This window comes from Notothenia rossii, assembly GCF_949606895.1.
Source record: "Notothenia rossii genome assembly, chromosome: 5".
NCBI lineage: Eukaryota > Metazoa > Chordata > Actinopteri > Perciformes > Nototheniidae > Notothenia > Notothenia rossii.
In genome coordinates, this window is record NC_136903.1 from 55542987 (window position 1) to 55561344 (window position 18358).

The following is an 18358-nucleotide window of genomic DNA, read 5'->3' on the forward strand; positions in this document are numbered from 1 at the left end:
ACAGTGTGTATGAATATTCTAAGATATATAAAGTATTAAAACGGTAAGCAGTGCAAGTATAGTATAAAATATATAGATATTAATTTCATGATGATACACATTGTGGAACAATGATGAAAAATGGGAATGGAAGTGACGACTTAAAACTGACACAAAACAACAACAAACTTTTGCCGAGCCAATTGGAGAGTTTCATCACCAGCACGTGGTAAAAACCACCAATGAGCGCTCAGCTCGAGATACCAGCGAGTCGTTTCCCATCAAGCATTTCGCTTCCGCAGCCCGTGGAGAGAAACTGCGCCGCCTCGCCTCGCTCTCAAGTCTGCTGGCGTCTTTGTCCCGCAAGATTTCAACGTCTCATGTTGGCGAGCCTCCAGAGCAAGTCGGACAAAATGACTAACTATCATGCAACGCACTAGCAAGACGTTGATCGCAATTGCGCAGGTCTGCGCAGGTCTCGCTTGTCTCAAACAAGCCTACTTGTAGAAGTAGAGCAGTCATGGACGCAACACAGATGTAGAGGCAAAACAGCAGTCCGTCTTTATCACGCTTCCATCGCAGAGCCTAGCAGACATTTAAGGTGATGTTACGATAATAATACTAGATTAAGATTATTCAGGAAGAATGAGAGAAGCAGAAGGTCTACCTACCGAACAGGCCAAGTTCAGACAAACACACAGCAGGATCCCTGCAAAGGTCTACAACCAGCGATGCATTTAGTATTTAGGCTAATTGTCATGCTAAGTGTACAACAAACGGCAGCCACTGCAAACCAGAGTCCTGCACGGGTCTGATTTTCAAGACCCGCTGGCGGCCCGCACCCGCGACGTGCAATACCGAACCCGCCCCGCTACCCGCACATATTGCCAATTAGTTCCGCAACCCGACCCGACCCGTCGGCACAGGATCCGCAACCCGACCCGAACCCGCATATATGAGCAGTGAAAACGTCCAATTATTAACACACGCAGTTGCATATTTGTCTCAAAAAGCATTCGATGTTGGTTATTTTCTCCATCTAGGATGACACCAAAAGCCTCCCAGACGTTGGATTTCGCTCTTGAGGAAGTGTTATTGAAAATGCTGTATTCTCCGCTAGAGAGCTTCACCTGAGCCATTTCGAATGTGGCGCGCTCAGCAGCAGATTGATGCGCTGCAGAGGTTATGATTATGCGAGGTCCCGCGGGGGAGAGGTCTGAGGATTTAAACATTAAACTAAATTATCATTATTTTAAAGGTCCCATTTCATGGCCATTTCCACTGATCATAATTCCATTGTTGAGGTCTACTAGAATAGATTTATATTGTGCACATTTCCAAAATCACCTTGGTTTCTCATACAGCATCTCTGTAAACTACTTGTATTCACTGAATTTCACTCTCTGCCTTTAACGGCTCATTGTAGCTCCAATAGCTCCAGCCCCCACCCTCCATGTGAGCACAGTGTGCTCTGATTGGTTGGGACGTTGTGAATCGCGCTGAGCTCCGTGGAGGTGTGGTTTCCTTGTTTAGCGATACACAGCAAAACACAGCCAAACTCACCCTGAGCACACACAAAGTCACAGCCGAAGTAAAAACAATAAGTGTGGCTTGATATTGAGTAAGAAAAAGGTTGATAAACGCTGTGAGAATGGGTCTGCAGAGAGAATTTTTGACGCGATCCCAACTGTCTGTTATCAGGCTGCAGCCAGGGAGGAGAGATCAGCAGAGCTGCATGCACTGAGTGTGTGTGTGAGGAAGTCCGTGGATTGGTCAATTTGGACCAATCAGCGGGGGCTTAACGTAACGGCTCCGCGGACGTAACGTAACGGCTCCGCGGACGTAACGTAACGGCTCCGCGGACGTAACGTAACGGCTCCACGGATTGTTCCATTTGGTTCCGGGAAACGCATGACATCATAAGTTACCCGGAAGAATCAATGGACAGTGACGTATCTCCAACGAGGCGTTTTGGGGAGGTATTTTCTATGTTAGAGTTTTACTCGCTACAGGGTGTACTTTGAGGGTTTTGACTCTGCAGACCGTTTACATCCAGAAAAACCTTCATAACACACAAGGGGACGGGTAATAACCGGAAAAGCATGACATGGGACCTTTAATATATTTATTATGCAACACCCGCGACCCGACCCGCATCATCTTTGTTTTACCTAGAACCGAACCCGGAAAAAAGCGTTAGAAAAAATACCCGCGGGTACCCGACCCGATGCAGGACTCACCGGTTCCAGCCATGGATGTATAATAAGAACTGGATACAGCGTGGGAGGCGGGGCCTCATTCATTCCTATGAGAGCTGCTCATTGGCGCATGAATATAAAATGGCTCAAATTTTGAAAGAGCAAAACGTCACAGATTACCCGTCATGCCTGAAGAGTGCCCGTATATGCGCTCATAGAGCATGCACAACTTTAACCACGCCCCCCCCCAAAGGCTCGTTCACATCAAGCACATCAATTTGTACACGTAATAGCATCGCGCGTTCATGACAGCATGGTAATGGATTGTTATGATGGATTTGATATTAACAAGGCGGCCGCGGCAGTTAATAGCTAGCGGCTAGCTAATAATTATGCTAATGTCATAAATCGTATATTACGCTGATAACAGGATCTAGTAATATCCCAGCAACAGATCTAAATGTAGCATGATATTTGTGTGGGTTGCACATGAAACCACTTGGTAATATACAAATATATATGTATTTTGAGTTATGATTAATTGTGATTTAAATCTTTATCTAAAAAGTAAAGCTGATGATGGATTACTGTGGTGGAGTTAAAATAACAATAGCCTATTTCTCTTTGAAATATGATGGAGTAAAAGGATAGTAACTGCGAGTATTCATATTAATTACCCCAAAAGTAACTAAAACACATAGTACTTGAAGGAAAGGTGTACAATGTTTCAATAAATACCAATATCACACACTACAATACAGACTATAACACCCCTTGTTGTTAAATACCAACCACGTGCAATATACTTTTAATTACATTTTCGAAGAGCTTTGACTTTTTCAGCTGAATAAATATTATAACTCTAGATGGTTTTGTTCAGCATTGCCAGCTTCACTGTTGAGCTTTTTGTTGTGCCCAGCGTTCTCCTGTCCTGTGCTCTGAAATCAAAATGTGGATAAGCATAAAACAACACTAAAATAAACACTACAATACAACTTGTTCTTTGTTTTTTGACAACAAAGGTTGTTCATTTGTGTGTATAAATATACAACACAGGCTATATACATATATATATATATATATATATATATATATATATGTATATATGTATACAATTATAATTAATACAATTAATAGAACTGTTAATTTGATTAGAGCTTGATTCATTCATTCATTCATTTATTTCGAACAAGTAAAATAAATAATTACAAAACAAATGTTGCAGTGCATAGTCATGTAAGAAAAATCAAAACAAAAAAAGACATTTACAACGACAGCATTAGCAACATAAACAGTGCCACATCTAGTGTTCGAAAAGGAGTGAGAAGAAAGTTATTTAATTCCACCCCCTTGTCCCTAAATTATTTATTTATAATCTATTATCTGCAATAATTATCATTTTTATGCATTATTATTGATATTATTATTAATCGGCTTTACCTGTTGATTGACATATATACATATATACATACACATACATACACTGATATACATATATGCACACATACATATACACACCTACATACAGTACACTACTCACACATATACACATAGTCAAACACCTTCCCCATCCCCTGTCGTCTCTCGCAAATTATGTTAGTTTAGTTAAGTGTTTTTTCGTCTTTGTCTAGTGATTTTCCCCTTTAATTTTGAATAGTAATCTTTCCTCTCTTTTCAGATACTCTGACCTCCCTACCTTGTGTGTCTCCCACTCCTGTGATTGTCGACCACGCCCCTGATTGTTTCCACCTGTTCCCCATTACCTGGTGTATTTATTGTCCTCGTCTCCCTCTGTCCTGTGCGAGTTTGTTTAGTTTCTTGTGACAGTCTACCAGCGTATCATGTCAGAAAGAATCCCAAGCAGAGCTTTGAGCCACGTCTTGTCTAAGTATTCTTATATTCATGCTCCTAGTGTTGCATGAGTGTTTTCCTCATTGAAGTGATTTTGTTTTGTTAGTGTTTTTTTCTCATCAAGAGCGACTTTGTTTTGATACTGTTTTTCCTCGTTAAGAGTGATTTAGTTTTTGTTTCCCACTGTCGTGGAGTTTTGGTTTGAATAAAACCTTTTTTGTAAAAACCTGTGTGAGTCGTGCAATTGAGTTCAAACCCGTTTATTCAGTCGTAACAATCCCTGTACCCCGAGAAAATAATTTATCTGTATTTCCTCTTGAACTGGTTCATGTGTGGACATCGCTTTAGCTCCACATTCACACTGTTTTTGTTCTATGTTTACCGAACCGTATTAATTTTGTTTTACTCAAGTTTAATGATAGTTTATTTTTGTCAAACCATGTTTTCATTTGTGCATTTAATTTTCTATGTTCTCTATTAGCTGTTTTAAATTCTCCCCATAACATAATATATTTATATCATCAGCAAACAAAACTAGCCTCAGTACATTGGATACTCTACAGATGTCATTGATGTAAAGTATAAACAACTTAGGACCCAACGCTGACCCCTGGGGGACACCACAAGCAATGTCCAAACATGAAGAACAGTCATTTCCCATTTTTACATACTGCTGTCTATTGCTTAAATAGATTTTAATCCAGTCTAAAACTATACCCCTGATACCATACCTTTCTAATTTATATACTAGGATGTCAGGGTTGATTGTGTCGAAAGCTTTTTTAATATCTATAAAAATACCTACTGCATATTTGTTGTGTTCAAGGGAATCTGTGATATCCTCAATTGATTCCATAATTGCCAGCGATGTTGATCTGTTTGATCTAAATCCGTATTGACTGTCCGTGATTCATTTGTGCTATTCTATGAATGCGTCCAGTGTGTTTTTAAATACTTTTTCTAGTATTTTTGAGAATTGCGGAAGTAAAGAGATAGGTCTGTAGTTTGTGAAGTGATGCTTGTTCCCAGTTTTGTATACAGGTATGACTTTAGCTATTTTGCTTTTTGTTTGGACAAGTACCGGTTTGGAATGACAGGTTACAGATGTACGTTAATGGTTTAGAAATCCCCCCAATGACCATGTTTACTAATGTCATATCAATATCATTATAATCAGTAGACTTTTTATTTTTACATTTTTGAACAATATTTAATATCTCTCTTTCATCAACTGGTTTAATGGACATTGAGCAGGGATTTTTCTCCAAAACATTGTCTTGATGTTCCACAGTTTTCCCTGGATCAGGGATTTGACACATATATCTTTATTTATATATAATATATAATATATAATAATATAAGTAGGCTATGAGGACTTCCCCGGGCGATATCATATGGTATAGCAAATGAATCAAACTGGGTAAAAACCCTACAGTCTATGGTCAAAACGTGTTGTGCCCACATGCAAAGGTTGTACGCTCTGGCTTATCCCTGCGTGGTATTATATAGTAATAGAAAACAGCTACGTTCAACTCCTTTAAATGGTATGTTGCAAGTGCAATAAGAAGCTACAGGGAGGTTAATCTACGTCGGTAATATTAACTTTATTTAATACAACATTTACGGTACAAGATTTACAACATACAGCCCATGTAGTATAATATTTTACAAATGATGAATTACAGCAAACATGTGCAATATATACATTATTACAGCTCCGTGGGCTCACTGGCAGTAAGGCGATATGGATCCGTTCTTATTGTGTATGCATGGGTAAAGGTAAAACGCATGTAGTACTGAACACATAACATGAACGTGCCGGGCGGCGCGGTCCCGTGGGTTAGATGCACGTTCATAATGCAGAGTGAAATAACTTTCAGAATAATGTTATTAGCACATTTTACAACTTGAGGACCACACTTTTTTAATAAGGGCTATAAAAAAAACTATCCAACGATTTACAGACGTCTCTTTCCTCATGTAAGTCAATGGGAAAAAGTGTTTCCGGGACCAGCAACCTATCGGAAGTGTAGTACCGCCGTTTGGCCACAACTAATATTTTCCTCATAGTCCGGCGCACTTCTTGGGGGATTGGTGCCAGCGGAGAAAGCACGTCAGCGGAACCTGACATGGAAGAGCGACACTTACCCCTCTTTATAAAGGTTGCCCCGTGTGGTAATGGGGCTGAACAGTTTATCCTGCTACACTAGCAACAAAGAATGCAAGTGTAGCGAGTAGCAGCCTTATGCCCAGCCAGCTGTCTTGCTAGCAGCCAGTAACATCAGAAGTTGGATTGCTACATTTCCACAGTTTATTCAACAGTTGTTTGTATGATTGACTTTAGTCATACAACTGACAGCTACTATGACATTTTTGTGGAGCACATGTTACTACCAAGCCCCTAGGATCAACGCTGGGCTTTGAAACTAATAGCAAATATTAGTTTTAAGCTAAATCAATTTCCGAGTATTAACACTTGAATGGCCCGTAATTCCATAAGTCATTAAATCCACTACGAGCCCATTCAAGGGTAATTTTCTGTCTTACGTTCCTGTAAATGAGTGCTGACATCTTGAAAAGCTGTTGTTGAAGGAAAACATTAGTGGAATAAACAGGGCCCCATCTACAATGCTGTATAACGTTATTTTCATACATCTACAGTCACAACATCCAGGCACCCCAAGCAATGGAGAACACTTAAGCTGATTAGCCTTGTGTTCTCTAGGGCTGGGGGCCAAACTTGAACACAATGCATTGGCATTGGCTGTTGGACGTTACGTGTTATCCAACTCCACATTAACCTGTTTCCTCTTTTCTGCACACTAGATGAGAGCTGATTCATTTTAAGGCACAGAATGTGCATACAGAACTTGCTAAATACATTTGAAATAATGGGCATAGTTTGGGCAGTTGGTATAGCAGCCTCCTTAATGTGTCAATCACTTTCACCTGTCCCCGCCCCCTTTCTTTCAAGTACAGACAGAATCAACAAGTGAAAGGAACAAGTGAGGTATACTGCATGTATAACTATGGTGTATGCCAATTAATCCATCACGTCACACACACCCTGAAAGGAAGTCTAACGAGCTGAACTAGAGTAAACCTTGGTAGAAGTTCCTGTTAAGCAGAACGCAAAGCTCCAAATGTAAACAGTAATCTACCGAGAGTGGGTGCCATCTTGGTTCAGATACATGTTGAGCATCACAGATTGACGATATACAGAACATGCCAGGGTGGATTTGTCCTTCCGTTGAAAACACACACACACACATAGACACACACGCACGCACGCACGCACGCACGCACGCACACACACACACACACACACACACACACACACACACACACACACACACACACACACACACTACAACAGTTGTAGTATCCCTGGCAATCTTCCACCAAAGCACTCAGCGCTGATTTCTATGCCTACATACACAAAACAAGGACACAGGGGGTCAAACTCTGAAGCCAACAGTCTGGGTTTGGGGAGCCAATTAGAATTTTCGGAGTTTAACACAATTGTACACTTCCTGTTTTTATCTTCTTATTCATCCAGACTGTTTTTAATTTGGCTTTTCACCTTCTCTAGCTAACTGGAGTTAATTGTCTGGTCATGTTAACCGTCTGTCTCTTCCTCCTTCTCTCTCTGCAGCCTGAACTACAGTGGCATGTGTTTGGCGTCGGATGCACAGTTCAGTGACTTCCTGGATGGGATGGGACCGGCTCAGTTTGTTGGTCGACAGACGCTGGCAACAACATCCATGGGTGAGAAAAGACTAGAGGTGACAGAGATGTCATCATCTGTCTGTACTAGTTCAACAAATCATGTTATCATGGTATCCATATTCGGACAGAAGACCATAAGTGGCCCTTTACACTGGAAGTCACATTATATCTCGCAGATGTTGTGTTTTCTACAAAAGGAATATCTTTGTTACAAACATTTTGCAAAGCCTTTTTTCCCGTCGAGCAACAACGGAGTCTCACCAGTTCATCTCTGATGCTTCCACAAAAACTTAATCCATCTGTCTTTATTTTCTTATCTCTAAGTAAGGAAGGAAATTACTCACATTCTGGGGTCACAACTATAACCTCTACTCTGTAAAATCCTATCAAACTCTAACCATAAAAACACGTTTTAAATTGAAAAGAAAACAGCTTATTTCCTCATAAAACTGCTGAAATCATTGCACACTGGCAAAAAAAGTGCCTCGTAAATCAGAGCTGTGTTCCACCTCAGGGTGTTTCTCATCGACCCCTGCACTTATTCATATCCAAGCCGTATAGTGGATTTATTGTATACAGCCCGTCCTCCAAAGCAGTGATCTACTGTAAGTGGGTCAGTTTCCTCGCTGGCAGCCAGAGAGTGTCCTTGGCCCAACAACAGTGGCACTGGCTGGACCCGCTCAGCTCCAAACCTGCTGTCCAGGCCCACTTTATCTGATGTCGGAGGAGCAAGAATAACTTGGCTGTCATCTGTCACTCTCAAAGAAATGCAATCGTCATTCTGGAAATGTTTTGCTGAAAACTTTCCAGTGAGTGGAAAATAGCACACTACTCTCTTTACCTGCAACCTTTTAACTTTGTTGTTTGGTACAGTTCATTTATCATGGTTTAATTGCTATGAACAGCGGGTAATGCAGCTGGAAACAAAGGTGGACCGAACAAAAATGAAATATTGACTTTTTATGTAAACAGATTACACATAATTTTATTAGGTTAGTTGAAAGCAATAATATTAAGTTGAAATACTAAATATTAGGTTAAAATTATTATTATTGCTTACAACTAACATAATAATAAAAACATTTAATCTGTTGACATAGTAAATTTAATAATTTTGTAGAATTCCAATATAATCAGAAGAGGAAGTGGCAGCCATTTTATAAAAATCTTCCATTGGAAGTTTTAAAATTGTAGCCGTGCGATAACTTTAACTTTTTTTCACCAAACAATGTCACTTTCTGTTGAACAAGTTGAATTGAAATGGCAGAGTTCAATGTCCATTCTACTTTCTGCAGTTAAGATTACATTTTAAAAATGAGCCAAAAGAGGCTAAAATACTAGTTTTGAATGACAAACTCCTATTTATTTTAAGCAGGCTCAAGTTAATTAAACCAAGACTCACGTGATGTTAATGTATCAATACACGTACCTGAGAGAGACGCGCAACAAAGAAAGGGTTATGTTGTATTATTAATTTCGTCTTGTTCATTCAAAAACTATAGACAGACATTGAAGTGCTTCAAGGTTGCAACAAGTGCCATGTGCTCTCTAGACAGTAGGCCTACTGTGACATCTTTGACTTCTCTAGTTGTCAACATTTGCTCTTTTCCTGTACATCTCAAAAAGGTCTCTGCAGTCTGCAGAAAACAACTTGAAGGATGTATTCTTAAGTTCAAATACTGTCACTCATTATTAAAATCATTGTTAAGTGTTCAAAACCCCAGGTGGAGCCACGTCTCATACTAATGAGTATCACGCGAACAGATTTTTCTAGTTCTAAAACCTTTCATAGAAACCCATCCAAACCTTTTTCCTTCAAATCTGAATTATTTCCAGTGATGGAATTTGTTGAAGAAGCGGTTGCATATTTAGTTGCTTGTTCTTTGAATTAACAAGGCTCTGACACAAAAACGCATGTATGGAAACGGGTTATTGGTTTATAATGCTAGCATACTACTGTTTTTCACAATTTTTCCTCACTTATCTTTCCGACAGAACTTTATCACCATATGAGGTCATGCATTTTGAATAAAGATAGATAAACACATTCAACTCCCTAAAACATCATTTTTCTAGGTGACATAGAGATCGGTCTGCTGGAGAGGAACGGAGGTCTGGAGGTGGAGGTCATCCAGGCCAGAGGACTCACCGTGAAACCAGGTTCAAAGGGACCTCCAGGTAACACACCACCATCAGAATCACAATCAGAAACCCTTTATCCGTCCCGAAGCTGGGACATGTACATTGTTACAGCGAAGGCACAGTGCAGATATAATGCAATAAATTACACATGGATAAACAAAACAAGTAGCAGTATAATTAAGCACAAAAAAGTATTTAAGTAGCAGCCAGTAATAACAAAAATACATATAAATGTTGTAATAAACTGTAATGGTGTTTTCAGAGAAATCAAAAGCATTGTTTTCTACAGGAAGTCACTTTTCTTCCTCAAAACGTCAGTTGCTCAAAGCACCAAATTACATTTACCCTATTGTTCATCCAGTGTCAGCTATGTCTTAGGTAATCAAGGTTTCCATAGAACATGAATGCACCACAAGACAGCAAATAGCATCAGCTCCTGACAAACAGACCCGCCTGCAGCTGACATTTAAAACCTATTGGGATATATCCTACAAAAACACAGTTATGATATGAAAGATGCACGAGTGTAAAGGAGGAAATTGTGTTTCCAGTGTTCAGGGAGTTAACACACCCAGCAGAAGGAGGTGATCTGATGAATAAGTAAGATCTACATTACTGCAGAGAAACAGGCAGCATGTTGCTCTGATTTGTATATGCTACTCTGTAGTATCTGTATTTTAAAAATGTCCTATCAGCAAGGTTAAATATGGTCAGGTCAGGAGTGTGTTTTAAAAATGCTTTGAAATTGATCGTACAACAATCAGGAAATAGCTTGCTAGCTATAATTCTATCTACTCCATCATCTGTTCGTGCTATTTTTTTTTCTTGTATGTATGAGTTTGCCACTGCTCTGTCTGACAGCCATATAGTGAGGGAAGGGGACGATAAAAGACACAAATTTACCGGCAGCAACATCCGGTGTCCACCCGTCCGATTTAGTCCCAAAAAACGTTTTGTCTTTGTTATGATTGTTGTTTGTTTTTGTCTGACCGACAAGGCCCAAACAAGCTTTTCATGCAACTTCTATCAGTTTTTTTTGGAAAGTTTAAATATTTCAACATGGACGGCGCGTTTAGAAAAAAGATGGTGGGTGCTGCGGACCAAAAGCGCTACGTGGACACCGGCCCATACGAACTACATCTAACTCTCAGCTTTGTGCATAAGTGCACCTTAAATATATCATAATCAGATTGTACTTGAGCTGTTAATATGGGTTGTCCGCCCAGCAATAAATCACCCTGGCATTAAATCGATCAAGCGAGCAATAAGCAAGTTAATTAATTATTCAGTTAACCTTTATCTCTTTCTGCTCTGTGAGTGATGTGCAATGGCCAAACTAAATTGAAGCATGAAGGCATGATGTCTTCATGGTTGTTCTTTTTTTAAATCTTTATCATGCTGCAAGTTGTATTGTGTAACAACAAGCTATTAATCTGATTATAGCTCCACTCGCTTGCATAATATTAAACCATTCCTTGATCCTAATTACATAAGAACACAAACAATGTCAGCAAATAAAGAACATCAAAAAAACATCTGGGAAAAACTATGACAGCGAAAAAAGATAAGAACAGAGCAGAGCTCAAACAAAAGTCGGAGGAGAGAGAAACGAACGGCGCAAATAAGTGTGAAACATTGAAGAGAAACAAAGAGATTAAATTAAGTTCATATATTCTCTTAAAACAAAGTGTTTGTTACAAAAGTGTTTGAGTTATTAGTAGTTATTCTAGTAAAAGAATGGCACTCAGAAGACAAGGGTCAATTATTGTGCTCTTTGACAGTTAAAGGGTCGTAACAACATGTATTCTAAAAAGATGTTGTATTTTATTGCTAGGAGCGTTTAAACAACTCAAATTGATATCTGTTTTAGAGCTGTCACGACTTAAAGAGATATATTTTCGAGAAAGGTTAATATTTGTTTAGATTGTTAGTACACAACAAAAATACAGCAGAAATGATATGTCCATCCACCCTGTAATTTGGATTAATTAATCTAATGCTGACATTTAATGGGGTTACTCCTTTGTCCATGCATTACCTTTCCTCCAAGTTTACAAAAAAGCGGACCGGTAGTTTTACTTAATGTGCTGACATAAATTAAATACAAACAAAAAAAACAGACAAACGCATAGAGAGCCAATAACATAATGTCCTTAGTGGAGATTTTAAAGGGACCTGTGTATATTTAATTTTGTGAAAGTTTGCATAAATACTTGTGGGTCAAATTAGATTTTTGTAGAGGAAGGTTAGCTTAATCTTCTTTTGTATTTGTCTTATAATCTGTGGCTGACAGTTCCTTTTCGCATTAACAGACATGTTTACCCTTGTTTAAAGGACAGTCTTGTATTGTACCTCTTCACTTAATTCTGGAGTGCAAGCTACAAGGTTTGTACCACAACCATCATAACCCTGCAGAACAGCCAGCCAGGGTACCAGAAAGGAGCCCCCATCCGTTATATGACCCTCACCTTGCAGGTTGAATCACTCCCTCAAGAGTTTCCTCTCTATTCTAGTCTCCTATTGAGCTTGTGCATTTTACTCTTTTATACTGAACTAAATGGAAAAAAAAGAAAAAAAAATGAACTGTACCGTGTTCTACTCTACTGCAATCTCAAACAAACCAGCTCTAAACCTGACAGAATAAACCTCTACAGTTGCTGATGACTCTGTATAAGGGCGTCGCAGAAAACTCTGAAGGGGTAAGTTGAGGTTTAACCTTTCGGACTGCTGTCGTTTCAGCGGCCTACATCAAGGTTTACCTCCTGGAGAACGGGAATTGTGTGGCCAAGAAGAAGACCAAGTCAGTGAGGAAGTCTCTGGAGCCTCTCTACAACCAGGCCCTGGTCTTCTCTGAGAGCCCACAGGGGAAAGTGGTGCAGGTCAGATAAGGCTCACTGATTCACAACAAAGACTAACCAGAAAGTAGATGGTTATGAAATAAAACATATTTTAAACTTGTTTTTAGGTGTTAGCCCTGTTTGTTTTACATTACATTATTAAGGCAATTGTGTGTACCAAGTTATTTTACAGTGTTAGCATGCTTACATCTGCTACCAAGCAGTAGACACAAATTAGATCTGAGGCTGTAGTGGTAATGTTTGTTGGTATTTACTCATGAGCCAAAAATACTGCGGTAAATACACTTTTGCCCTCATAGTGGAGCTGGATGGAGTACTACGTGAGTGAAAACTACATAATGACTAATCATCTGGGGAACATGGCAATACATCAAAGAGTTGTGGAGTCTATCAAATTGGACGGACCGACAGGGTTACATTGTCATCCATAGTTAGATACAAAGGGTTCATAAAATCAATCTCTAACCAATCTCACCAGATCATCACCATAGATGATCAAAAGGAGGAGTTTCAGCACAATAATGCTGAATAATGAATGTTATAGATTAGTCTCGGCTGTCTTTGTGTGACAGTAGATAAAGTTCAGGAGGTGTGGAGCCGTCACAGCAGAAGAGGAGTTTGACATTTACACTGACAATGTGACCTGAGGGACCAGGAGGCGGTTTGAGCTGATTTGATTCTTTCAGCTGTTTGAGCTTCAGCTACTCTCAGGATCACAAAGGTCACAAAAGAGTCACAAAGAGATTGACCATTACAGCGGATTCTGAGCTCTTTAACTTCTTTCCTCTCCTTTTCTACTTTCTCTGATTTCCCTGGCACTCTTTTCTTTAAATCCCCTTTTTTCCATCCTTTACTATGCTTTTCATTGCTTCTTTTGTACTTTCTCCCCTCTACGTTTTGCTCTCTTAAACTCCTTTCCCAAAAGACAAACCCACTAAGTGCTGCTACCATTTGGATTCTGCATACACATGTTTATTTTGGTGGAGTAACAGTAGGACTATCCATCCCTCTTTGTTAAGCCTCTTTCCTTTTGTACCACCTTGCATCCTTTTTGTCTTTCAATTCGTTCCTAAGTGCTCAATGTTCTGTCTTCCTCCTCCATTCTTTATCTTTCGAGTCTTTGACATACATTTTGTACTTTCTGACTACAAGATTACTAAAAAAGACAACCTAACGCGAACATGTATGAAGGTAGATATGGTGCAAAATGCGAGAGCATGTAAAACCTGATGTGAGCACTCAGAAAATCGGAGCTTGTGTGCACACATTTACACTTCACGAATCTGCTCTGTGGCAGTATACATCGACGAATCTGCGGCCTTGACTTTTGCTAGACTTCTTGCGATGAATGTGTCGCAAAAGTAATTTCCACCTGTAGATGTGGGGGGAGGAACATGGGGAGGAAGTGGGGTAGCTATCAGAACGAGGAGGTGCAAGCTCGGGTCAGTCACACAATGGTCACACAGCCAGGTCGAACCGGATGCGGTTCGGAGCTTGTGCCTGATAAACATCGTTTTTTCCTGTTCACACCGCAGCGGAGCCGGTTCTTTTTCCCGAAAACCGGTTCTTACCAAGCTCGAAAAAAAGATTGTTCTAGAGGCAAGAACCACATACGTCACGCTTACGTCGGAGGGGGGCGAGATTAACCTGAACTAACAGTTTATGGAGAGTACGGAAAATAAAAGTTGAAACAAGCAGTAGCGCTGAGCAAAGTGACTAGAACGCAACCACACACTTGTAAAAAAACAAACACACTTTATAAAGTCAGGCAACACGAACCAGGCTTTGTGTGATTCTGTTTATTTGTACCTTACTTTGACCATCCGTTCGCTGTTATTGATCATTGTGGATAGCAGGCAGACATTTTGTTTTGTATTATAGCAGCTATCGGATGGAATCAATACATTGGCTGCACAAGTTGTCATGTCCGACTATCACAAGTAGAATCCTAATGAAAAATACGCCGATAAAATGTGCCTGTAGAAAACGGCTTATGCCACAATAGGATAGCAACAAGTAGTCAAGATAGTCAGTTTAGCTTCGATTGCTATGCTAACATCACCCATCTTATACCAGAGAAACTTTAATACAGGGCTCTCAAGTTTTGAACAGAGTTCAGAGTGAGAAATCTCTGCGTGAGAAATACAAGGTGTGGCGTGTGAGCATGTGAATGGAGTGAAATGCGTGTGTCTCACGCCAAATGCGTGAGACTTGAGAGCTCTGTTAATAACAGCGTTGTGATGCCAAAAAGCGTCAATTCCGACTGATACACATTCACTTATGGGGAACTGGGGATATTTATCAGCTGCTTGTGTGACAGTGAATACTTTACAGCGGGCGCTGCTGTGAGTTAACGGGAGAATAAACTCCGGTGGAAGAGCAGCACTGCAGTGGTCGGTAAATGCCGCTGTAACACATTAATAAACAATGAACCACGGCACTCTGGAGAAAAGTACAAGGTTGGAGATGTAGTTATTTAATTTAATCTGGCTTCGTATGATTAAAAGTAACACGATCATCGACCCAACGACCATTGTTGTTGTTGTGAGCAAAGCACGGACCTGGAACGGGAGCTGCGTTGGTGTGAAAGGGGGCAGGGGCAACAGTAGCCACTTGTGTGTGACTGACTTGAGGTTGCGCCTTGTCGTTCTGATAGCCCCGCACCTTCGCTCCAACCCCCCTCCCTCCCCCACATCTACAGGTGAAAATTACTTTAGCGACACATTCATTGCAAGAAGTCAAGGCCGCAGAGTTTTACTGCCACAGAGCAGATTCGTGAAATTGTGAGGACTGGTTTGAGAGGTTGCAGTTGTAATGTAATATATATTTGAAAAATATATATTTTTCTACAAGTGAACATTTCATCACTAAGTTCATTTTTTTTCTACAAGCTACAACATTTTTTTTTTCTTCTGTGATATCAAATTTGGTTCACAGATACGTGGATATGCAACCCAGTCTCATGGCATTTCGTGTTATAGTCACGACATTTAATCTATTGATTCGTGTTCACCAACATCATTTTCCCCTTTTTTTCGTGTCACACAGAACGATTTTAAAAGCAATGTATTTCTATTGGTAGTATGTTCCGTGCCTGCAGCACGTCTTTTTGTCCGTTCGGCTTTTGGAAGACCGGAAGGTGTGGGATTCGTAAAAACATGTTTTTACTCAATATCAAGCCACGATTATTGTTTTTATTTTAAATCGTATAATGTCGGACTTTTTTTGTCGTCTGTGAGGAAAAGAAATAGGGCTCAGAGCCTCAGAATACTGAAATCTGCATTTTTAAAATCTTTTTTTCCTTCTAATTTGTTATTCTTTTCTAAATAACACACTGTTATTTACTCACCAATAACACACAATTATCCTTGTTTTTATTTATTTGTTTAATTCCATAATCTTGGGCTTTTTTGGCGTCCGTCAGGAACTGAATTTCAACATAAAAATAACCGGAAACAGACGTAGGCCTATAAGGGACATTTCGAGCATCATTGCGATTGTCAACATTTCTGAGTTTAGGATGGCCGAAGATACTACATTACCCATAATCCCCAGCTATCGTTTAGGACTACTGTCCCCTTGATTAATCTTCAAGCTCTGGGATTGGATGTTGGAGTGGCAGTGCGCCAAGGTTACGCCGAGCATCAAACTGCTGTTTGAAATGGAACGAAACCACGCCAGACTATCCAAAACTGGAATCGAACGCCCCCCCAGAACTACACATGCTGGCTATTGTGTTTCGCAAAATGTTCAATGGGACGTCTCTACTGAACGTTTTCGTTTTTCCCACAATTAGAAGTTGCCAGTATTAAACACATTGGTGTTATCAAATGTAAAACATATAATTAATAAATGGCTTAAAATCGCTTGTGTCCATAATATGGCACATCTCGACTGGGAATTGTAGTTTTAAAAGACGTTTTCGTTTTTTCCCAAAATTAGAAGTTGACAGTGTTAAACTATGTACAGTCCTGGAGGTTTAGGCGATAGGAAACACATTGGTGTGTACACATTTAAAACATGTAATTACTAAATGGGTGAAAATCGCTTGTATCCATAATGGGCAGCATTGATACGTATATACCCACATGACAGCTCATTGTTACTTTGTAATTCTACTCCACTACAATTCAGAGGTTAACCTGGTATTTTTTACTCCACTACATTTATTTTAGTTACTTTGCAGATTCTGATTAATTATGTGAAATATAAACAACCCTTAAATCAGACTTTAGTTACACCTGAGTAAAATTCAGGGAAGGTGATTGTCATGTGCCAACAATCAGGAGAGATATTTGATAGTTGGTGCTTGAGAAGACGAAACATTTATCTGCAATCGACATGAATGGAAACGAGTAATAAAGTACATTCATTACTCATTATTCTCTACTAATAGTCAATTCAAGACTGTATAATGGCTATTTTGCACATCCCTTTCAAGATTTCAAGATTTTCTAAGGTTTATTGACATATCATATACACAACTATGGTGTAGTTATGCAATGAATGAAAAACTTGGGTCGCAGCTGAGGTTCCTCAACAGTACATTACAAGACATCTATCAATATGTGTGTATACCTCCACCATTAAACTGTCATATTCTGCACATTTATTATACTATCTACATACATAAGAGTATTATTCATATGTATAATATCAGTTAAAATAAGTGCTTCAACATAGTTAACATTGCAGGAATGCAATATCTTAGACGTTAAGTACTTTGTCAGGCTTTATATTTATCTTTTCATACCCCCAAAGCTTTTTTCTTATTTAAAAGAAGAACTTAATCTAAAGTATTATTTAATGTTTAAATAAAGGTTAACCTGTTAAGCCCCAAGGTCCCCCTCGCCGGGTGTTTTTTTTTTTTCATTACACTGTGTCTCAGGGGATATTAATATTTAAGAACCTGTTAATGTGTTATACCAGATTAACGGGAATAATCTCAGCTAACTGACGATACAAACCATTTTTAACAAAACAAAACACAAGTCTCATAAGAAGCATCTAAATGACCCCTGATCGAAAAATGCTAACGCACTTTGGCACAGAACTCAAGATAAAAGTACCCTTATTACTTATCGTAGCTGCACATACAAGATCTCCGATTAAAACTGAGGTTCCACAGATTATTTAGGTATATAGTATCATCACTGAGTTATCCGAACTTGCGACAGGGGAAGCAAAGAAATACACCACAACACGTACCTTTACGTAGCTTCTAGGGAGATCGTCTCACCATAGCTGTTAATCTGATCAAAAGACGTGTTCAATGGCATTAAAACGAGAAAGAACGCGGCTGAATCGGTTAATCCATAGGTTGATAAAGTTCCTGGGCAATAATTGGAATTATTTATAATCCATAATTCCATTTTTATGTAAAAATCGCAGAGCAAAAGTTAGCTGCTAATGGTAGCCACCAGAGTGGCTGCTGCTTCCGGTCTTGGCTATGCGGCAGTATAATACACACACATGACCAAATAAGGACTATGTGGGAGTTCTCCTCGATTCCATTGGCTCTGACGGTTAGAACTAGAAGTCACATGTCAAAATCCAGCAGGGGGAGCCAGAGATATGAAAAATCCACCCAAATGGCCCCAG

At 39.5% G+C, this 18358-nt stretch overlaps 1 protein-coding gene across 4 annotated transcripts in view; it reads left to right on the forward strand.

Annotated features, from left to right (window-relative positions):
- Nucleotides 1-18358, forward strand: part of rims4 (regulating synaptic membrane exocytosis 4) — a 127403-nt gene that overhangs the window by 94482 nt on the left and 14563 nt on the right. For all 4 annotated transcript variants that reach the window (XM_079683316.1, XM_079683319.1, XM_079683317.1 and 1 more), the window contains 3 exons: nt 7684-7796; nt 9834-9935; nt 12639-12778. In XM_079683316.1, coding sequence (XP_079539442.1) covers nt 7684-7796; nt 9834-9935; nt 12639-12778 — 355 coding nt within the window. The remainder of the gene's footprint in view (nt 1-7683; nt 7797-9833; nt 9936-12638; nt 12779-18358) is intronic.